This window comes from Sylvia atricapilla, chromosome 9 (assembly GCF_009819655.1).
Source record: "Sylvia atricapilla isolate bSylAtr1 chromosome 9, bSylAtr1.pri, whole genome shotgun sequence".
NCBI classification, from domain to species: domain Eukaryota; kingdom Metazoa; phylum Chordata; class Aves; order Passeriformes; family Sylviidae; genus Sylvia; species Sylvia atricapilla.
The window spans coordinates 18,600,662-18,623,878 of NC_089148.1; the positions used below are offsets into that span (position 1 = coordinate 18,600,662).

At 40.9% G+C, this 23,217-nt stretch overlaps 2 protein-coding genes across 2 annotated transcripts; one reads left to right on the forward strand and one right to left on the reverse strand.

Annotated features, from left to right (window-relative positions):
* Positions 1 to 707: 707 nt before the first annotated feature.
* Positions 708 to 8,020, reverse strand: LOC136365186 (uricase-like). Its single transcript, XM_066325537.1, has 8 exons — positions 7,982 to 8,020; positions 7,258 to 7,521; positions 6,340 to 6,456; positions 6,136 to 6,214; positions 2,839 to 3,025; positions 2,235 to 2,358; positions 1,822 to 1,905; positions 708 to 1,057 (listed from the first exon to the last, which is right to left on the reverse strand). The coding sequence occupies exons 1-8, from the start codon at positions 8,018 to 8,020 to the stop codon at positions 920 to 922; spliced, it is 1,032 nt and encodes a 343-aa protein (XP_066181634.1). The 3' UTR covers positions 708 to 919.
* DNASE2B (deoxyribonuclease 2 beta) lies at positions 6,126 to 20,084 on the forward strand. Its single transcript, XM_066325130.1, has 7 exons — positions 6,126 to 6,234; positions 8,757 to 8,904; positions 12,342 to 12,519; positions 13,762 to 13,843; positions 14,861 to 15,022; positions 16,548 to 16,745; positions 17,303 to 20,084. Exons 2-7 carry the CDS (start codon positions 8,795 to 8,797, stop codon positions 17,656 to 17,658), a joined length of 1,086 nt encoding a protein of 361 aa, XP_066181227.1. The 5' UTR covers positions 6,126 to 6,234; positions 8,757 to 8,794; the 3' UTR covers positions 17,659 to 20,084.
* Positions 20,085 to 23,217: the final 3,133 nt, after the last annotated feature.

Here is a 23,217-nt window from a genome sequence, read left to right on the forward strand (position 1 = left end):
CAAATCTGGTAGCCACAGTTTATGAGAATCATTGACTGTATTGTTTTATCTCAATGTTAAAAGCTATCACCTGGGGTAACTAAAGTAAAATGTGACAGATAAAATAATTATCTGTCTAGTTTTCTCCCTACCCCTCCCAAATGTAATAGGCTACGTAGGTTGGTTCCTGCCTGCTCAGAAGCCACGATAAGATTATTAGACTAAAGAAAACTATTTAATTAAACCTACAGAGATAGCCCAAACCCTCAAATCACCTCAGTGATTAACGTGAAGTACTATAGTAACGATAGTCTGATGAGTAGCAGCAGCAGCCATGCAGTCAGAATACATGCAGAGAAAGTAGTCAACAGCTGTAACTATTCACACCACAAAGGAGATATGACAGATGCTTTTTTTTTTTTTTCCCCTCATTTTCTGCACAAAGAAATCCTGATTCTGAGCGATTTCCTGTTCAGTCACTGGGTCAGGGCGTCAGCTCTGTAGATCAGTGTGGTATCAAGGGATCATGACAGGTTATGTCAATGAAACAGCAGGTCTTGTGCCTGTATAGTCATTTTACTGAAGAAATATTATTTAAGAGATAAAGAGGTTTCCTGATTTTACATGTCAAAAACATGTTCAGACATCAAATTAATTGTTTTATTAAAAAGTCTGGGAATAGCTAATTTAAAAATTAATTTACTATAATGTTTCCAGCTGCAATTTTCCAAAGACCTTGGGGCACTTCAGTCTGCAAATGACACTGGAATTCAGGGACAGGTTTTGATTTCTGATTTTCTGTGTGTCCTTCATAAATCCCATGTTCAAGAGTTCATAGAGGGAAAAGTAGGCAGCAATGGAAGAGGCCAATAAGGAGTAAACATTGATAGGAAAGCCATGCTATTAAGTTTATCAGGAAGGTTGAGTATAGCCAAGAGGTTTAGTTTCCCTGGGCAGCTGCCAGTCCAAACTGACATTTCCTCTCATCTCTCAGCATGTGGCTTTGTACTTCAAAAAACTTCTTCCGGCCAAGTGTGCAAGCACAGGAGCCATAAGGAGCTTCCACTGGAACCAAAACCTGAGGGAGATGAGCACGAACACAAAGGTTATGTTTGAGACATGGATATGCCAGCAGAAAATGCAGCTATTCACCTCCTTATAGAATGATGCCCAGACCCTTCCTCTCTCTTACAAACATCAGTGGTAGATGCTGACATTATCACAAGTGGATCTATAATGTCCACCTGAAAGAGGGAGAAGATAGGAGAGCACAGTAGCAGAATCACAAGACTTTGGAGGGAGACTAGATAATAAACAGATGATAGACATCGATGTCAAATGGAATAACTCAAATTTTCTCTTTGAAAATTACAGCTTTGAGTCAGCTGTAACAGACTTTCAGTTGCACCTAGCTGGCAGCTAGAGCAGCTATGGAGGGAGGAGCAAATACATCTCACCCCCTACCTCTTGCCCTCTGCCTGATCCCAGGCTTGTACCTCATCCACTGTTGGACCAATCTGGGATGCCACAGTGCATTCTGCTTGGGTAAAATGCACAGGTTGACATTATAATTGGCAGTCAAATTCGGTGGAGAAAACAGGAATAATTTTTCAGCAACAGTCTCTGTTACAGATCATTTTGATGTCCAGAGTATTGCACTTGACCTTTAGGTTTTATCAATAAGAGAAGAAGACAATTATTTATCCTACTTTTGTAATCAGCTTTTACTGGGACTAGGGGAAGAAAGTTTGCTCACTTTATTTTATGTAGAACTGCTGCTATGCTTTGAGGCTGAATATTTCTAAAGAGGGCAGTCAAGTGGTATTTGAAGCATTTACTTACTTCTTTGTCATTGGTCAAGCCTAGATTCTTCATGTCTACAACATTATAAAAAGTGTTGTTCAAGACGACTTCTATGACCTGCACCTGAAACCATGAAAATGGATGAGACAATGAATGAGGGCACCTTTTCAGTCAACAACCTGGCAGGCTTTTCACTCTGTGTAAAAAGAAAAATGCCACCCCCTCAGTACAGTTGATCAAATGCAATCTAGTGAACATGTGTAGCACACCTTTCACTTTTATTCAAGTGCTGCCAAGAACTGAGTGATGTTCTCCCCCATTGTGTTCTCAGCTGGGGAGTTTCCAGTCTTAGAACTGACAGAGGAAATAACAGTCTCATGTTGGTCTTCTCAGTGGTGCATTTAACATTCATTATTGTTAAAGAAAAACATCATTAGTAGGAAAGAAGATACCTGTGACACTCTGGAAAGGACAAGCATCTGGATACAGTTGACAGTTTTCTGGTAAGAGGGTGAATATTCCCCACAGTCAGGTGGTCCAGCAAAGGCTTCAAGGATACATTCACGGATTTTCTTCCTAGAGGTAACACAGGTTCTTACAAAACCTTGTATCAGCTGTCTCTGCTTAGATCTATAAAGCTCTACTGAGGGGTGGGTTTTGTTTATATTTTGCATGTATTATCTGACAAATATATAACCCATCGGATTTTCTGGAAGAACAATTTGTCCTGTTGCCCAAATTCTGTTTCCTCTCCCCACCCCCGCCAGATATACAATTCACAAATAGGTTTTGTTAAAACTGTTTAACAAATTATTTTATTATCCTAAAGTGTACTGAACACTGAACATTTGAATCCTGTCCAATGATGTACCCTTAGAGAGAGGAGTACCCCTAACACATATCTCTCACCCCTTCTCGAAAGAGCTTACTGCTGCCACTGAGACCTATGAGTGGCTGGTGCACAGCAGGTGTGCATCTGGTCCTTAGATCTGTATTGTTTAGAGGGAGTTTGTGAGTATAGATTGGAAAATCAGTATTACTTGATATTATATATACCATATGCAGTTAAAGTCAAAATCCTTGCATTCGCCGTATGACCATTTACAGAAGAGCTCTCCACATAGAATCCTGTCATGCCTTTCAGGAAGTGTGGTATGTTCATTCTTATAGAAGCCTTCAAATCCAGACTGTGTTGTCTTCATAAGTTTCAGGTCCTTAATTCCAGCAAAGACAATCAGAGGACCTGTGATTGAAAATTACAAGAAAATATGAGCTTCTTTTCACGCAAAGAAAGAAACCTTTGGGTGCATACTTACATTGACAGCTCCAGAGCCAGAAAGCAGACAATAACTTTCTGCACACTGATATTGGCAGAAAGATCAGAAACAAGACAGGAACTACTGGAGTTAGGCTCAATCTAGAAAATGGAGAATCCCATCAAGTGATCTGCAGTTAAAGAAAACTGAGGATAGACTTTTTAATCTCACTTGCTTGGAATTGTGACATGTGTTGGGTTGGCTCATGGTGATGTCAATTTTCTGAAGGGAAATAAAATAGGCTACCAGTGCCGTGATGTTGAGTAAGAGATGTGGTGCCTTCTCCAAGAACACAGACAAATGTAAAAATTCTCTCTATAAAGACTGAGCCTTGGTCCGTAATTTGCTTTAGATACCCATCCTGTTGGGAGTTTTGCATCTGTGAGAACGACAGCCAGGAGCCAATGCCAATCCCTGCAGTTCAGCTAATGAGCAGGAACTGGCACTGGTACAGATACCGCCCACAGGTGCAAACTGACAGAGACTTTGCTCTTAGCCACTATTTATAAAATGAGCTGTTGAGGACCACTGCTGCATGGGTGGATCATTGTCTTCTAAAGACCAAGCAGTTGTGACCTGAACTTTTTCTTCTGACACACCTTTTGACCGGCAGCTATTTCAATTTCAGTCAGTCATTTAGAGCACACCAAGATGGTAACTGAAAATTTCACTGACCAGAGCTGCCAAAAAGCTGATTCAGCAAAGAGAAATTTCGTGGCATGCAGGCTCATCCAGGGTCTGTGCAGATAGTCAGTGGCTGAAGCCCAAGCTGCTGGTTTTGTGCTGCTCTTGGTACTCACACTAGCTAGTTCAAAATTAATCCTTGAATATGTCAAGTGCATAGTAATCCAGCCTTGGATTTGGAAGACTGACAAATTTTGTCTTTAAAAGATGTCTTTGAAGGAATTTATACTGAAAATAATTCCACCATGGTAGACATTTCTAAATTACATGATTGTTTAGGGGGTTGGGTGTTTTTAAACTGCTCTGTGACTGGATATTATTGAAATTGCATCTTATCTATTTCTTTTCTTGCTTACATTCATTATTATTTTTGAATGAGTCTAAGGAAGTCTATCTATCATTTTGCCACTGCCCTCCTTTCATTTACTAAAGTTTTTAAAAAATCTAAGAAAGAGACTGACATTGGACAGGATATTCTGGGGTTTGTACAGATCTTGAATAATTCATCACTTGGGTATAAGACCATGACACACAGGTATAGCACAGATACTATCAGTGAACCTGGAGAGGATATTTATCTTATATTCAGATACTTAGCCTTCTTTGAAAGAGCTCCTTGCAACAAAAGATTGACTGAAAGGCTGGCTGGCTGTGCAGCAATCAACCTGAAACTCGCTCCAAAGGATACAGCACCCAGGGAGAGTTTCCAAGGTGAACAGCTCATGCTGTGCTTTTTGTGCTTGTGCTGTCTTCAACTGACAAATTTTGATTCTGTTAAGTTACTTATGATGTTTTGAATTTCCAAAAAACTCTGAGCCTTTTATCAGCTGATATAATGGCAAAAGATAATTCTATTAAACCTCACTAGGGTTTTTTTTTTTTTTCATTATGAGAAAATTGTTAAAAGATGGGATTAACTGAGAAATGAACTCCCGTGTCTGGCTGATAGGTGCATAGGAGGATGCTAAATATAGAGAACATTATCTTAGAAGAAAAATAAAAGTGATTTTAAAATCTTCACTTTGGTTATTGTTCACCTAGGCAGGGATTTCTAAAGAAACAACTAAAGGGCTACATGAAAAGAAGTCTAACAAGGAAAGGTGGTTTCTTCAGTAAGCCATAGAGGCTTTCTGTTTGTGTAGAATCTGAACTTGCAGAATTGTATGTTAAATTTTCATGATGATGAAAAATTTAATACAATCTACATTAGGAGCAGCAGCTTTTCAGAAAGGTATAGACCCTTGTTTTGGTTTTTTTGGTTTTTTTTGGTTTTATTTTTTTTAAATTCAGATGGTTTTTTTTTTTTTTTTTTAATATTTTCCAGAAAGTACTGTCAATACTATTGGGGCTGCCAAAACTACAGCAGTAGTTAACATTACTAGAAACATTTAAAAAAATGAGGCCAGGTGGCACTGGAGACTTGTACAGGCTGCCTCTGTTCTTTCAGCAGGAACACAGGGACAGTGCTGAGATGAACCTTTCAAAACTTGTGTCCTGTCTGCAAGTGAAATAGTTCTAAGTTACATTAATGTAGTATAGATAGGTACTGAAGTAATGCCTAAACCTCTGAAGCCATTGTGTGAAATGATACAGTGGCCTCAGCTTGGTTCCCAGTAATCCAAGAGATGTGTTAAACAAAACACCATCACAGTGAGACTGAACTTAGGCTTTTGTTGCTATAGCAAGTAGAGATAATTTTTACACTTCCTTTGGAATACCAGTTCATGGACAGACAGCTGAGCTTGAAAGCCTGTCTTTAAAGTATCACAAAACTCTTGGTCAAGTCAAATACTGCTTTGTTTATGTGTGGCATGTAAAAATAGTAAGTACACTCTGAAGTATTTTCATGTGAAAAATGGTTCACATATAGACCTGAGTGCTCACGATGTTCAAGCTAGTCTGGCTTGCAGCAATGAAATTGTTTTCGTAGAAGTAAAATCAGGGCAATGTTGATAGGGGTTTGAAAATTACTGCAAACCAGGCAATTGGCCTGCAGCACTGTGGTGTCAGGTAAGGATCGTAGGAGACAGCAGGTTAAAGTACAAGGTAGAAAAGTAAGCAGCCCGCTCTCAGAAGGCTGTTAAATCCTGTGGCAAGATGTAACAATTCTGCTGGATGTGCTGTTGTAACCATCCATGTTTGGGATATACATACAGATGTGAGCTGTGATAGTTCTTCGGCCGTGTCTCAGAGATCAAGAACGTCAAAATTACACTATAAAAATGTTCTTTGGTTTAGACCTCTGGCTGTGCCCTCAGCCCTGTAACACCCATAGCTCTCTAAGGCCTTCTTCATCTCTCATTGGCAGAAATATTTACAGAGAAGTAGGGGACGTTGACAGCTCTTTTCTCACCGTTCCGGCACTGCTCAGCTTCACAGAAGCGGATCCCATCGGGAACACATATGAATGAGTGGATGTGGGGAACACCATCCTGCAGTTTAGAGCAGACATGTAAGTAGAAGTGCCATAAATATTATGTTAATTTGAAAACAGGAGCTAAGAGAGTGAGGAATAAGTACGGCATAAACAAATGGAATGTATTAGTATTTTAGATACCTCATGCAGACGTTGCCATGGTACTTCTTGAACGTAGGCTTTGACGTACGCCACTTGGCAAAATGTTGTCATGAAGTGATTGCAGATATCTATAGCAAATTCTTCTAAACTTGGGATCTAAAGCAGCAAACAGTATTATTAGAAAGAAGCAATTATCTCATGTACAAAAGTAGATTTTTCTGGTTGTTCTAAGTATTTGGGAAGAATCACTGCGGTTACATACACATTTCTCTTATTTCTTAGCTTGGCTCACTGTGCCCAGTCATTTGACCAGCTTGCAGCATACGCTGCAAATAGCAGCTACAGTTGTGTCAAAAATCTCCCATTCTGTCATACACTAAGCTGCAGTCCTTGGATAAGAGAAACTGCTGCAGGAGTCTTATGATTTGAGGATAATATGCTGAAATAGTAATTTATCGTGATTATTCTGATTGATATGGTGATATTCTAATTAACAGAATATTCTAATTTAATAATATAATTCTGATTTACAGGGTAAAGATGGGATTTCATTATGGAGAAATTTAGTGCTACAGATTGTCATTATGATACATGCAATTGGTGGCAGTAAGAGCACAGAAATATTAAGAGGAGTCTCATACATTGAGACCTTCTGTTTAAAAATACTATGTAGGAATAATGCAGGATTATGGGCTATTAAATTTTTTTAAAAAAGAGAGAGATGGCTTTATATGAAAAATCCACAAAAACCAGTGCTAGCTCTTGAGAAAAAAAGGCTTTGGAAAACTAAGAAAGAGTCCACAGGACAAGCAGTGGAGGAGGAAAACTCTCAAATCACTGAAAATTACTTTGGTACTGATCTGATATGCCAGTTGAAAATAAAAAGTTATTATAGCAAATACTTCCAAATGAAGTTGTAAGAAACAGCAAGGCTAGTTAAAAAAGTTTTAAAAATACCCCATTTTTTTTGGCCAACACAAGGACAATATTCTTTATGGTGTCTGTAGGTATCACAAGAGAATTGTTTCCTTCCAGGTACTCCTGAGGAGACGTCAGCCGGAGATGTGCACACACTTCCACTTCTTTAACAAAATGCTTCTTTCCTTCTCTATGAAGGCGAAGGAACTTTATTGTGTTCTTGCCATATTCACAGTTGAGGACTTCAAGGTCCTTGATCTGCAAAGAAAACACATGGCAGTTGTAAAGAAATGCAGTGAAAGCCTAAGTTATGCTGTCATGAAACAATGTCAATGAAACATAAACAGTGCTTATGGCCTTTATTTTTGTAGTTACCTCTGACAATGAGAATATTTACCTTATAAATTGCAGAGTCCTGATGGAAACAAAAAATGCTTAAAGGAGACTAATATTATGTTAGTAGCAGCTGTGATAAAATTTTAAAATTTTCTGGGGGACAGATTATAGAACAGGAGTCACAGTGAACTAGTCTCTCATTTGTAATCTGTGAATTAGTCCTGACTATATAGACCTTCACTGAGTCTCTTCTCTGGAATCACTGGTTTTGTTTGCATTAAGCTCTATTAAGTTTTATTCTGCTTCTGTCAAACACACCCCATTTACACATCCCTTACAGTGTTAGAGAGGCTGTACTAGCAAGGTGACAAAATTCTGCAAAGGTTGTGAGGATTTTTGTTGTGGTAGAATTTCCAGAGCTCATTGCATTAGAGTTTCCATGAGGCTGAAATATCCCATACTCCATATCAACAACTTCTAATGTAAATCAGCCCTTTTTCATGTAGGCATTATGAGAAGAGAGAGCACTTTCCCCCACCAAAATATAAATTGAAGCCTTTTATGTGTGAATTGCTAAAAGATTATCAGATGTGAAATTGCTCAATTCAGACATGTTTGTTTCTCAGAGAAATGCTAATGCACTGTGAAAATAGTTGTAAAAAGCATTAGCTAATTGTAAGTCAATTCCTTTGGCTCAGAGATCAGAGTCCAGCTCGGTTCCCAGGGGTGACTGCAGGCGCTGACCCTTTTGCGGCCACGGGCCGAGCGCTGCGCTCGCTGCGAGGGCTGGGCGGAGCAGCAGCGCGCTGGAAATGGTGTTTTGCTTGTCCGAACACCAGGGGGGTTTTTCGGATAGTTGTGAAAAATTTGTATGTCACTTATGGAGCGCTAAAAAGAAAACAAAAGGGGTTTCGATATCTTCAGGTTGGAGCTTTTTTTTAAGCGGGATACCATGAATATTCTTAATAGTAATTTTTTTCCCGGTCTTTGTCTAAAACATAACTTGTCAACTGGTCATTTTGTTGCCCAAAGAAAAGCAGTTTCCCAGAAGCGGCTCCCCGGAGCCCTTGGCCCGCTGTCCGTGGCCGTCCCTGCCGTGGGCCCGTGTCCCAGGCTGGCGGCGCGGTCCCGGGGTGTGTGTGCTCGCTGCTCCGTGGGCAGCAGCTGACAGACAGCTCACTCAGCTCAACTTCTGCTTTCAGAGCCACTCGGGCTCGCCCTGCGCAGCCGGGAAACCAAAATGCCTGCGGGATCTGCCTGGTGCCGGCCTGCTTTGCTCTTATTTCTCTCCGTGCCCCTGTGGGCCGCTGAGATCTCCTGCAGGAATGAACGCGGGCAGTCGGTGGATTGGTGAGTAAACACCGCGCAGGGGAGAAATGCTGGGTGAGTAAATAAAAATACTGAAATTAAACCGCAGGCATGGGTGGGTCACCGAGAAGCAATGCGAAGGCAATCCTTAGTTCAGCGCTGTTTGCCTGTCAGTAGTGGCTGAATGCTGCGTTTGAAAAACCTCGGATAAGTTATTGAAATCTGATTTCATTTCCCTGAACCAACTACCGTGCTGCATCATGACTAAGTGCAGGATAATCAAACGATCACGGTTTTACACGGCGTTCACGTCTCACGATCAAAGGGAACATAACCTGTGTTGGGGTGCCAGGGCTGCGCTCGCAGCGGCAGCCCCGGGGGCACGGCCGGGCCCGGGACACGCCGAGGAGCGGGGAAAGCGCCCACATCTCCCCTGGGGCTGAGGCTCACCGGCCTCGTCCCCTTGCTGCCGGCACGGAGGGGCAGTGCCGGCGGCAGCAGCGTGGCCTGTGCCCCGTGCCTGGAGCAGGAGCCGCTCCGTGCCCGGAGCTGCCGTCACGGTACCGCCGGTGCCGCCCCGCTGCCCCCAGCGAGCCCAACTTCGGCTATTAAATGGTTAATTGGATCAGTGCGCTTCCGAGATGAAAAGACGCAAAGTACAATTGCATAATATCCAGCCCAGATTTAAAAGGTGAAATGAAGGCTCTTTAAAAAGAGCGCATAAAGCTTCCTGAAGGTAAGTATCAACCAATTTCAAAAGAAAAATGTTTTTCTTGTGAACAAGGGTTAGTTTGGAGACAAGCGCCAAAGAAGGCTGCCCATTGCACACAGAGCTAACTGGTGCTCCTCACACCACAGGCAGGAGCACAAAGCTGGCTTTGCTCTGTTGGCAAAGCATCAAATGTATGAGCGTCTAATCCGTCCCTATGACTTGTCACCTTTGCTAAGGACCTTCTGGATAATGTAATTTTTCAGGAATCAGACTCTTAGTTGATGCAACTACCTGGAACTTAAAGGTATGAGATATTTCATTTCTCCCTAACTGGAATTGTTCCTTGCAGAATGAGGATTTTTTGTGAAAACTAAACAAACACAAACCCCCAAACAAACAAAAAACATCACGGACCAATATATATACAAATTGTCCATTTCTTAAATGAAGACAATTTTTATAATAAAATTTTCTGAGAAATTCCAAGGAATTTCTGGGAAGGCTGGGGCTAGAAGTAAATCACCTGTGCCTCTGTGTGAATGCCAGTGATGTGGGGCCTGTTCCAGGAGGGGACTTGGGGGTCTGCACAGGCAAATCTATGTTCCCTTTCACAAATTTAGCAGGCAGGACAGGGGGATTTCCTTTTCACTGATTTCCTTTTCATATTATGCCCTGATCAAAAGACGAGCAACTTGCCTGTCTGCTGGGGTCATCCTGGTTTATTGAGAAGAAAGAGTCAGCCTTTGGAATCTGGATTTGGTTGCTATGAAGCTGACAGGAGAAGCAGAACTGAAACTGCTGAGGAGAACCTCCTCTTAAGCAAAAGATGTCAATGCCCTTTCAACATTACTGCATTATTTTCAGTTATCAAGAGGTTTATGTGAGTTCCTGCTATGCAGTGGTTTCATCCTGCTGTATTCCATAATTACTCAGTATTCACACACCCTTCATTTGCCACTGAACCAGAGGAATCACTTGCTTTATCTGACCCGATGCCATCTGTGCTCCGCAGCTGTGCTGGCAGCTCCTCCCCACACACACTACCTGGGCGGGCAGAAGTCTCTGCTGTTCTCATTCCACTCGGGATCTCATCCCACAGTCCTCACTGCGCCTCCCACAGGGGCTGCCAGAGCAAATGGCCATAGGATCGGCTCTCTGGGGAGAGCAGAGTCTTTCCTTTATTCATCTAAACTCACTGTGTTCTGTGGGAAGCCTTCCTTGCAAATAAAAGCCAAAACTATGCTTTCTGAGAAATGTGAATCAAGAACTGAAGGCACCATGCACATTGTTTGTTTGGGCTTTTTTAAGGGTGTGGGGAGAAAGGGAAGAAGGAAAGATGTGATTCTTGCTTGTACGTTCTGTTCAGTGCCAAGCAAACAATGAAACAATTGCTAATCTGGTCTAAGTGGATTTGCTTTTTCTTGGTTCTCAGAAAATAACTTTTACTCTGCTCCCACAAATGCCTAAGTTCTTGAGACATTTACTGTGCTTGAATAGCAGTAAAGATTTTGTGCAACTTTAATTGGTAATACACTCAGCTGGCTTTCTGGAAAGAGCCAAAACTTGTATCCACTGGGAATTGGCAGGCAGTTTCCTGATAGCTCAATGACTAGCATTTTGTAGGCATACCTGCTAAGGTGGATTTGTCAGATGAAAGGCTGTAAACACTTCCAGAGCATAAATCTTTCAGTAGGTGTCAAAGAAGTTTGGAAAGGCTTCATCTACTAATTCCTGGATCAACTCTTACTACTGTAACTACTGCTGTTCCTCTTCTTTCTAAATCTTCATTTCAAATCTTTATTTCAAATAAAGGGATTGTTGTGAGTCCTGGTGCATGTATAGGCACAGAGCACTCTCCCCAGCCTAGTTATATCAGTCACTTTCTTCTCTGTGATCTGTCATCAGAAATTATTTCTCCTGAGATACTTTAGGGGGATCATTCAGTCAGTGGCAATGCAGGCGAATTACCAGGACCACCACTGGTGTGTGTTTTTCTCCTGCCTGTTACATGTACATTTCCCATGGATTAAATGTTCTTCTATTGCAAAATGTTTTCCTGTGTTTGGAGATGTCTTTTCTGACCAACTTGAGCCTGTAAGTCAACTGGGCAATGTTTGTTCCTCCTGATATACTGAGGGGCTAAGCACAGGCTGCATTTTTGTTAAATAGCATTGATTGAAAATAATGCCACTCAGTCCTTACTGTTGACATTAATAGCTCAATTACAGCCCTCAGAGAAAGTGGTTGAGTTATTACATTGTGATTATTCCCATGGACTTGTACACTGGGAAAACTTGTTTACTTTATCAGGAAGCTTAGTATGAACTGAGCCATTTACTGACAATATTGAGTACTTGACAATTTTGAAGAGATTTGTATTCCTGGCTAATGGTTTGAAAATTTCCAGTCTGCAACAGTTCATCAGAGTGCAAGTTATAGAAAGTGGGTTTGGAACTACATTTTATCACCTTGCTTTATACTTATTTTGTGATTGTGATACATATAAACATAATATAATTCATTTTTTAATTTCAATACCTAATTTTATCTATTTCATATAAAGCCATATTTATATAATATATAAATTGTTTGTCTTAAGGGAATGTTAGACTGGGTTTGGGACCTGAGGTTCTTTACCAGAACCAGGAGCAATAGGGATTTCATGAAGTCAATCAAGGCCACCTCAAATTCTTCAGGGGTACCAACAGCAGTCTGGTCACAGCAACAGGAGTGGTGGTAAGAAAACAATTGCTCTTTACTATTGCAGGTTCGCTCTTTACAAGCTGCCAAAACATGCCAAAGGACAGATTCCCACACTGGGACTGGAATACCTGTACATGGATGCCCTGGTTCCACAGTGGCAGCTTGGTAAATACCTCATCAACATGACACAGGGTGCTCTGGGACAAACACTGCAGCAGCTGTATGAGACATATGAATCCAAGGCAAGTGACATATTTTTGTTAGTGTTTGATATTATATGCAGATGACATGAGAGCAGGCAAAATAAGCACATAAGGCCAGGCCTGACTAATAGATCTGCTAAAACGCATAGAGGGCAGAGCACCTTGACAGCTGGGCAGATTATTTGCAATTTTGGTTACAATTAGGAATAATCCTCAAAATTCTAATTTGTAGTCAAGCTTTTCATATAGTTAGAATATTGTCCATCAAAAAAAGAGTGTTAGTACCTTCTCCCTTTGACTTCTTTTCTGCAATTCATGTTGAGCAACATCTGAAGTTGTGAATTCAAACCAAGGTCAGTGGTAATTGTTACAGACACTTGTCCTAAGCCGGAGCTCCTATGTGCATGTGTTTCATACTCTGACTCAAATCAAATCTGGATTTTCATTGTCCCCCTGAAATCACTGTGACTGCTCCAACAGTTATATGTCGCTTGTTGACCTTTTTTGCTCCCATACTCAGACACCTCACATTTGTGTGAAGTGATTGTAAAATATCACAAGATCTCCCTATAATTATTTTTTCTCATCTCTGTAGTATTGTTGGGAGTCTGGGTGTGTCTTTGCATCTCTCCTGTGGGTTTGTGGTAGGGTGCAATCAATTTGTATGTAGAAGATACTCCCAGAAGTCACTCAAATGTCGGCAGTCTAGAAAACTACCCTATCCCCAGTCTTACTGTAGCTGTAATAAACTGTTTGCAAGCTCAGTACATTGGGAGGGGAGGCATGTCCCAACTGCTTTGAAGTTCTCTAGTCAGGGGAAATAAGGTGCGGCCATATGCAAATATTTTGCAAAAAAGCTTTAATTGCTTGCCCTTCGTAAGAACAGTTGTCATGTCTATTTTTACTCAGCAAATATTTTTACCAGATCTGATTGCTAAATCAGAGAGAAGCCTGAAAAACAGAGCAGAACTTCTTTGCAAGCAAGTGTCCACTAAACCCATGTAAACTGGCTTAGCAAGCATATTCAGCCCTTGGGAAAGGGCTACTGCAGTGATGGGACTACTTCCACTTCATGTCAACTGAGGCCCTCAATGCTGAGTCTTTGCGTTTATTTCACTGTGATGTCTGTGGAGACTGTGTCAGCTGAACTGGGAGCAGGATTAGGCTCAGGATGTTCACACAGAGGAATTCTGAATTCTTTCTTCTGTTCCCAGCAGATGTTTGCTTAAATGCTTTCCTTTTACTGAGTGTCATGTTTCAGAAATGTCTCTTTCCCTGCAGAGGAACACCATTGCATATGCGATATACAACGATGAGATCCCTGAATCAGACTCCAAAAGGTCGAAATCTGGACACACCAAAGGTACAGGGAGAGTCCGAAACTACTATTTTTTCCTTTCCAAAGTTGTGGATAGCATCTACTTGTCTGTCCGTTTGTCTATCTGCATATCTAAAATTCCTGCCTAAAGCAAAACTGAACAGTGATTTGCATAGTGTGTGGTTTTTGTAGTTTCCTATGCTGCAGCTTGTTTTGGTTTTGCTATGCTTGTGCTGTGTGTGCTGTGTGAAGGATCTTATGTGGCATCATATGCCTGTGTGAAGGGGCTTATGGACTCTTTGTTTCAAGAGCTGAGGTTAATACAGATCCTTTTAACACCGTCCTGTGCCTGATGGCAAAGCAGTACAAGATGTGAAGGGAAAGATGCCCTCAACAGAAACCCCTCCAAACTTTCTGGGACAAGAAACTGCTGCCAAGATCATGGAAGCACTGTAGGATGTAATTACAGAAAATCGAGACTTTCAGTGGAGTTCAAATGTTCCCCTATGGAAGCAGATGGGGTTTGCCCAGCCTAATGTGGAAATGAGCACATTTTGCAGGGCTGTATTTTCAGGCTGCAGCAATGGGCACAGCTCAGGAGCCATGATCCACCCTGCAGGGGAGAAGCATAGCCTGTCTCTCTGCTGCTTCCCCATGGGGGACAGTTTGGTCTGGGAAAGGAAACACGGTATTGGCAGAATCTGTTTCCCCTTATCCAGTGAATATTTGAAGTGAAGAAAGATGAGCAATGTAGAGAGGGTCACAATCACCAAATTGTCAGAAGACTTGAAGACAAAATTTGAGCAGAGGAAGGGGATGTGAAAGGATTTTTTTCAAATAAAACATGATGACAGTTTGAGTTACGCAGGAAAGAATTTATGCAATTTTAATACAATATTTGTGTCTCCTATGGTCTATTAATCTACTCCAGAAGAGCTTACTGCAGACATTAACACCTTGAAATGTGGTATCTTGCAGCAGCAAAACCAGAATAGGGCACAGCTCCATCATCTCAGGGTTTTTTCCTCCTTAATTCATTTGGAGTAACTTTTATTTTGACAGGATTTCTGCTCTTGGATAAATCACAAGGCTTCTGGGTGATTCACAGTGTGCCCCTGTTCCCTCCCAGCCCTGAGGATGGTTATGGATATCCATCTACTGGGGAGTCCTTTGGACAGACAGCCATCTGTATAACCTTCAAATATGATCAGTTCACAGAAATAGGTATGAAAAGCTTCTCCCCTAGAAAGCCTTTTTCCCACCACACCTCTCTGATTGCTTTCCTTGAGGTTTCACCTCAAAAATTCCTTGTTCTTGACCTTTTTTTTGTCACATTGGGAAACCAAGTGGGGCCTGGAAAGAGCATTCTTGGCTTCAGTTGTGTTTATCAAATGATTTCCTGTGTGAATGTGGGAAATTCACTCTTCCACTCTGTTTTCATCTCCCTTGGGGACTATCAGAATAATAATAGTCGCAAGTGCATATCAAGAGTAAACTCAGTCCGTGCAAATAAAATGCTTTGGAAATACAAAGTAGGATGATTAATCATTTTTAACAGTAATAGCTCAGTCAGCAGCAGTCATCTGCAGTTCTAAAAATGTAAGGCAACTACTGCTTGAGCTGGAGTAGTAGCCTTGACTCATCAGAAATATGAAGTATGGAATAAATACCACCTAGAATTTTCATAGATATTTCTTTGCTGCAAAAATTGTCAAGACTAAATATATAAAAAATTCCAAAACCCAACAAAATATAGCAGCAAGATTCAGAACTATCTGGCAGTGATAACTGCTACTGGAATCCTGAGAAGGGACTATCGAAAGACATTACAAGAAATCATACTGGCATGTTCCTCAACTCTTTTCACACTGTTTTTTCATTCTTTTCTCAGTTACAAACCTCAAATCATATTAATGAAAGACATGCACTGTGCAAATTGCCAAGCTGGCTACACCTCAGAGCTATCTAACCCAGGTTCCTGTTTGTGGAAACACATCTATGCATGTGTTTAGCAGAAGAGGACAAAAAATGAGATGCATATGCTAATGCTTTTCCTGCCTCATCTCCCAGCTTCTGCTAATCTGTGGTTCAGGGATTTCCTGAGCCAGAAAGACTGGAATGTTTCTGATGGACTGGTCTTCCATTAACTCACCTAATGAGCCCATTTGTTCCCTTGCTGTTTATGCTATCCATAGCAAGGACTTCTACAGTTGAGCTGTGCATTGTTTAGAAAAGGAGATTTCTTCTGCAAATTCAATCCAGATGCTGAAAGTTAAGTTCTGTTCTCCTTAAAACCAAACTAGACCCCTTGGCATCTCCTCTGTTTACATTTAGCTTGGCAGCTGTAACTGACTAGAAACTACTCCTGTAAATACAGACAGGTTTGGATTAACACATGATGTCTGATGCTCTGTGGCTGCAGAGAGGCTTGAAGATGAGCATGGGTGGAAGTGGCAGTGGACCAAGACCACCAGTTAACAGTTCTGCTAGAAATAATGAGGTGTAAGTGGAAAGCCTGAGCATACTCTCCCAGCCAGTCTTTGTGCTGCAGGGCCAGTCAGAATACAAAGTAATACACAAATTCTTGGTTGCTAAAATAAAATACTTTGACACTTAACTCATCCAGGAGATAGGCTGTGAAGATTAAGAAGGATTTAGGTTTTCTGTCCAAGACAGAATTTTGCTCTCGTTTGCTTTTCTTTAACCCATTTTAATTCTGCATGTGTTCATTTCTGTGGGTTTTTCTCAGACCAACAAATGCTGAGTTATAATCCAGGAATCTACAACTGTTCCATTCCTGACATCTTCCAAGATGATCTCCCAAATCTCCAGAAACTCTGTGCAAAGTCCAGGCTGCCCTCAGCCCCCCTGCACCACCTCTCCAAGCTCCAGTCAGCTCACGGTGAAACCTTCCTCCACTTTGCAAAGTCACGCTTGTTCATAGATGGTAAGAGAACCTTTTGCTCACTATAGAACACATTCTCAATTAATTCTTAAAATATGAATTAATAAATTATTTTTAAATTCATATTCTCTCTGAGGGGGGAAAAAAGAAATTCAGCTTCAGAAATAAATGTAACAGAGGGCAAAGATGTTGTCCCATCCTAATGTTCTCTCAGCCTCACAAAGCAAAGCAAAAACCGGTCTGGTCCATTCTAAGGTACTCAACAACTAGATTTTCAAGAAAATTATGTTCCATTATTCAACAGTAACAACAAAGAAGAAATAGGGGGTTTGAATAATCTTCTTTTTATTATGAAGAAGACTTGCAATTTTTTGTCCTTTTCCTTTTTTCCTGCTGTTTGTTGGTAACAGGTTTTCTAGAACGGGAAAAAGTAGAAATGAACTTCTGAAAAAGTCAAAATAAGGGGAGGGGGCAAAATTCCCTCTGGCCAACTTCATGCATTACAATTCACTGAGCACAATTTAGATTATAATTTTTAGTCTATTCTCAAATGAAGGAACATGAATCACTGATTGCCCACACCCTGTGTTATTCCACAGATATCTATGTGGCCTGGATGGCTCAGGAACTGAAGACTGATTTGTTAGCTGAATCCTGGCAGCGTTCTGGCGAAAAACTTTACTCCAATTGCTCTCTTGACTACCATGTCTACAACATAGACACAATAGGGACGCCACTGAACTCCACCTTTCGTTCCATTAATGATCATTCCAAGTGGGCTGTTTCAAAGAAATACAAAGATCAGTGGACATGCATTGGGGACTTGAACCGTGCTGCCGAGCAAGCTTGGAGAAGTGGTGGGTTCATCTGTACCCAGAACGAACAGATCTATCAAGCCTTCAGGCATTTGATAACCCACTATGAAAGCTGCACTTCTGCTCCCAGAGAGCTATAACCAACCATTCCTCCCAACCAGCACAGCTCTTGTTACATGGGAAGTGTAGGAAATGTCTCCCTTGAACAGTATTTTCACTCTGGAAAGCCACCCTGTGAGTTTCCAGATGTGCTGGCCATCCCCTTGTTAGCTGTAGGAGCAGGTGGTGTGCAGGTGAAGGGCAGCTGTTTTCCTGTGGTGTGGGGCCCTCAGAGGGTGTGTGCTGGGCTCTGCTTTGCTCCTCTGGCTCCTGTTACCATCTCCACTGGCATGGGACAGGAGGGACGCTGCTGCACAGGGCTGTGCCAAAGCACGTCCCTGTTAACATCCTGCACGGGCATCTCTGGGCACCTTGGGACGTGGGGACAACAGAAACCTCTCTCATGAGCTGGGCTGTCAGGTCTGGGCAGGTAGCAAGGGCTAAGTACCCTCAAATACTTCAAAATTGCCCTGGATTTCTGGCACTGTTGAGATAAATCCCAGTATTTCTGCTCAGCTTGGGCTGAATCTTTAAAAGAGCTGAGAAAATAATATCCAGACAGGGAGATGAGTAGATCTTAGGACAGGAATGCCTCATTTTTACATGATTCATTTTTAGAAATTTTTGAACTTTAAATCATCTTTAAATTATCTGTAACCAATAGCTTGGGAATATTTCTAGTGCTTTTATTCATGTACAGCAATTTTATAAACAAATAAACATGTCCAAAATATGAATAAGGAAAATAAGGAGTAACTATGGTTTGATTGCATTCTTCCTCTTCTATCTGTATTTGTGGTTAGTTACAGTGTTTATAGTGGGCAAAAGAAAAATGGAGACAATTAGGAAAAAATATAGAGAGAAGATATTTGAAGAAAGATGTTATTTAACCTACATTTTCACATTACAACAAATGTGGCTGTTAATTTTCAGTCTCTCCAGTCTCAGGCTTAGGACCTGAAGTTTGCGTGGTCTTGCTATAAAGACAAAGCTGATTTGCAAAATACCAATACACTCTTGTGTTCAGATTTCAAAAGTGTATCTATGTTTAATATGTTTCTAAATATATGTTTCTATCTCTTTTTTTCCTGAATCGCTAATATAAACTCCAGTCTGAAGATCTGGCTGTCCCACTCATACTTGTTTTGCTGTGTTCATAGTCCATACCACTGATCCTCCATGGAAGTAGTATAAAGAAATGCCCCACAACCACAAGAGGTGGCCGAAGATTTCTTTCCCTTTCACCCTGAACAATCAGCCAAACAACGGAGTGTACAAAGTGTCAAACAAATTAATTTCAGAAAACACTTGTGCATATTTCTTGAAGAGATAGAAGTAATGTATGTGGCCTACATAATGAAGGGAACTGTACAAGAATAGGTTTCATAATTAGCCAGTCTGGATCAAAGGTAGCTCGTAGCTTGAGTCTCATGTCTCAGTGAAAACAGTTTTGTTGCTTAGATATCCTGCAAGAATTTTTTTATTTTATTTTCTCTGCATACGATCCAATAGCATTCAATAAATAATTTGGTTGATAATGTTCTTTCTCTGATGCCTGTCAAATTGTTTTACATATTTACTTCTTGTTTTGCTAGCTGTGGTCAAGCAACACCTTTTGTGGCAGTGAAAATTGCCAGTGACACAGATCACTGCACCATGGGATGGTAGGGCATTACTCAGATAAGCCAAGACAAAATTAATTTCTCTTGCCTATCTTTTCATGGCAGACACTAACCTAACCTGCCTGTCTGAGCTCTTGTGTCTTGCCCACAGCTTTCTGTAAGTACAACTTCAGTGTACAGGATTGGCAAGAAATCCTCCACTGGAGACAGTGCTGGTGAACTCACCATGTGTGTCAGAAAGAACCTGGATCTGTGGCACAACCTGTATTTCTTGTAGTGTTTTCAAATACTCAGCCACAGCATTTGAGTCACAGGGATCAATAGCCAAGAGTCTCTTTCCCACTGGTTATCAAAACAGTGTTGCCAGCCTCCTGCTCCCCAGGCCAGAAGTCACCAGTGCATCACCTGAAATAAGTGCTGATTGCTGTTCTTAATTATTTGGTGAATTAATAGCTGTCATAAAGTTTTACAAGACTACTTAAACATTCTTCTTTCATTATATCCAAGACTAGTTGCCTCCATTTTAGCTGTAACTGAGGATATAACTGAGGAGGCATAAAGAGCAGTGGGAAGATGCAGAGAAACAGCTGTAACATACTGCACTACAAGCACCTCAGCAGCCTGGCTGTGCACACACTCATTTTAGTGATGTAGCAATAAAAAGGCTGCAGATCTGGTTGTCTCATTTTTTGACTGTAAACAGCTTCAATTCACTTTTGCTTTTGTTGTGTAACTTCTGTATTTGCATATCCTTGTATTTCTGCTACACATTATGAAACATGGACAGACTGTTTCCCAAAAGAGACTAATAATCAACAAAATAAACAGTATATATTTTAAAGGTTTGTAACTTTAAGGCTTTCTTTGAAAATGCAAGACCATAGGCCACTTACTCAACCTCATGTGCCCTCACAGCATGCCCTGTGTGAAATGTTTACTTTTTGCCTATTTTATATATGTATTAACAAAGTTTTAAAATTTAAAATATGCTGTTCTATTTTAAGATGCCAAACACTCAAGAAATATTTGCCTGTCCCAGTGATTCCATGCTGCCTCTGCTTCCCACTGTGACCCCTTTGACTGGACAGACTGGCTCCTGCAAAAGGGGACATGTGGTGTGGCCCATGAGCAGGAGGACATGGGCCTGTCCCTGCAGAAGGACCCAAACACTGGACCTTGGCATGGAGAGGGAAGAAAGCTGCTGTCTTGTGTGGAAACTTGGAGTCTCTTCTCAACATGCAGGTTTGGCTATTCTGACCCTTGGGCTCTGTTCTAGTTAGACTAAATGAGAACATCTATTATACATGAAAATTGTTTGCCGAGGGAATAGGAGAGGCCAAAAGCAAACATTATTAATCCACTAAACAGTACTGTACTGCAGCCAAGTTTGTAACAAACACAGCAGTAGGGATGGTTGTTTGGTATAAATTGCCTTGTAATAATTTCCACATGCCAAGGCTCGGTCCCAGCACACCTGACATGCTCGTGAGGCACAGGAAATGCAGATACAGCCTCTCCAAATCCAATCCCCCCACACCAGGGCATCTCCCCACAGCCACCCCAGAGCAAGAGCAGGACTGCCTCCCTGACACTGCTAAAAAAACCTGACTGGTTCTTCTGTAAACCCATGTGTGCCTGAAGATGCTTCTCTAATGCTGGTAGTTGTGTCAGTAGAGCAGTGGTTTGCTGTGTTAGAACAGTGCCATTTTACACAAAATTAATGCAAGAGGTCAAAGGATTAGACATTGAAGAAAAGCTAAAAAATATAAAAAAATCCTGAAGGCTTAAAAATTTAAACTGTGTGAAGTTTAATTCCAGCTAGGCAATTACAATACTGGAAAACAGGCAGAGGCATGGCAGCCTGAGCCCACTTCACAGGGCAGCCTTTGTGGTGGAATTGCTTCTGGTGTCTCCACAGCAACTAAACATACCCTGAGCTCTTGTGATGGGAGTGATGAGCAGTGTATTGGAGAATTTCTCAAGGACTTGGGGGTTCCATGCCAGCTGCCTGCCAGCAAGTCAAAGGAAGTTTTGGAGCAATTTCTCTGAGCTGGGAACCTTCTTCAAGGCATGCTAACGTAGCCCGGAGCTTTGGCTTGTCACAGGGGTCTGCAGGCATACTTCTGACTAATGAAATGCTCAATAACACCATTGTGAGAAATTTTTTTAATATATCAAAGCATCCTTGGCATTATTAGCATAGCCACATAATTATCCACAGAGAAACTTACACCCGTATGTTAACGCCCATAAATTATTGTGTGGATTTCTTTTATACCTTTATTTTCAGTTTCTGGGAAGGATACATCACAGGGTACTTAATATAGGAATTGCTTCAGAACATGTAAGCTGCCCATGCCTGCAGTAAAATGTTCAGGAGGCAGAGTGGTGCTGGCAGCGTCACCTGAAAGATCAGTAAGCCAAAGCCTAACTGTGCTCAGGGTGTGATGCAAGAATATGATTCACCTCTTCAATTTCACAAGGGATCTCTTAAAAAAACAGGAATTAAAAAATGAGAATGGAGATGAACAAATTTGTATTAGGCTAAGTGTGAAAAAAACCTGTTTGTAGCAGGGAAAAAATTCTTCATAGTAAAAGGCAGAGAGCCTGATGTGAAATTCCAAGCTAGGATAGCTATATTGGTGTATTATAGATATCTTTATAACCTGGGTTGCTAGCCCAATGTGTCACGTCTGACACTTTTTTATTTAGACGGGAGATACCAGATTATAGATATAATCTTCAGATTTTTTTCATAACCCTCACAAATTTGGCATGAATCTAGTACAAGAAGTTTTGTTTGAACCAAGAAATCAGTTGTAGCACTTTTAGATCTTGGATTCAGACAGCATAATACAATTTTTTAGTGCAGACCCATTGTATGCTTATCTTTATGGTCTTTAAATGATTCATCCCAGTATTGAGCATATGCTACTCTATGATATGTTCATTTTACTAAAACTGTTAACTACAAAACATTAGGATTTAAAAAATATATCTTGTTATAAAGACCTGTGTTACACTTTTACCCAAGTTATTTTAGTAAGTATTTTTTTTTTTTTCATTTGCTTTTGCTTGACATTGTTACACAAGATCCCTGCTGACTATTCTGGTTCTCTGTAAGAGGGATAAAAGTAGGGAACACTCTTCCCTTCCTTTGATCACTTTGAAGCCTGGGAACTGCAAACTGATGTTCAAATATTCAAAGCTTACAGGAGCAGAGCATAGTATTTAATGTTGCATGCTGGAGTGCTGGCAATTGCTACAAGTGGTTTACTGTAGTACAGTAGTTACCAGCATTGCCTCATTTATTAATCACAGAAATGTTGCATGCAAATCAGCCAGAGGGTTGTGCATCATAATACAGTAATCCAAAAATCTGTCTTCAGGTGTTTTAAGGCCTGCAAATTAAGGTTATCACATTGTAGCACTGTGTGGTTTTTCCATTACATTCCAAAACTTGCCAAAAGCTCACTAAAAGCTGTTTTATTGAGTGTCTTCTTTTTGTTGCTTACTTATGACTTTCTAAAGAGGGAGAGTTTTTAGCTCCAGGGCTCTTTTGTGTCTGCCATTTTCCAGGGTTCTTTTTTGGGCTAATGTTCTGTCTGCCAAATATCAGTATTTCTCTTGCTATAGTGCAGTTTAAAAATGTATTTTTACACTAGTAGGAACATGGTAAGAACCACTGTTCTCCGCTTCAGCACAATTTCAGGAAATCTTCCCTGCTCTGAAAGCTGCTCCATTTCACATTCTGACCTTGCAATTCCTAGGCACTGTGCAAGGAAAATCTCATCTTTTGATCTCTTGCTTTCTAACTACTCCAAATATTTTTTTCAGGAAAGTCAAGGTGAGAATGAAGGAACTGAACATTTTGCAAAGAACATTTTGCAAAGAAAGAAACACTTCACAGCAGATTGGGAGAATTTGTGCAGTGGTATTCCCAGCTGCTCACCAACCTGCCAAAAGATGGGAAGAAAC

Bases quoted from the DNA above. Each gene is read 5' to 3' on its own strand.
- LOC136365186 (XM_066325537.1), bottom strand. From the start codon at position 8,020: ATGGAGTATGGGATATTTCAGCCTCATGGAAACTCTAAT. The intron at 6,457-7,257 runs GTATTTTTAAAA...TTGCTGCTTTAG, and splicing joins TGTTGGCCAAAAAAAATGGG to ATCCCAAGTTTAGAAGAATT. The intron at 2,359-2,838 runs GTATATATAATA...TGTTACCTCTAG, and splicing joins TTTGACTTTAACTGCATATG to GAAGAAAATCCGTGAATGTA.
- DNASE2B (XM_066325130.1), top strand. From the start codon at position 8,795: ATGCCTGCGGGATCTGCCTGGTGCCGGCCTGCTTTGCTCTTATTTCTC. The intron at 12,520-13,761 runs GCAAGTGACATA...CTTTCCCTGCAG, and splicing joins ATGAGACATATGAATCCAAG to AGGAACACCATTGCATATGC. The intron at 16,746-17,302 runs GTAAGAGAACCT...GTTATTCCACAG, and splicing joins GTCACGCTTGTTCATAGATG to ATATCTATGTGGCCTGGATG.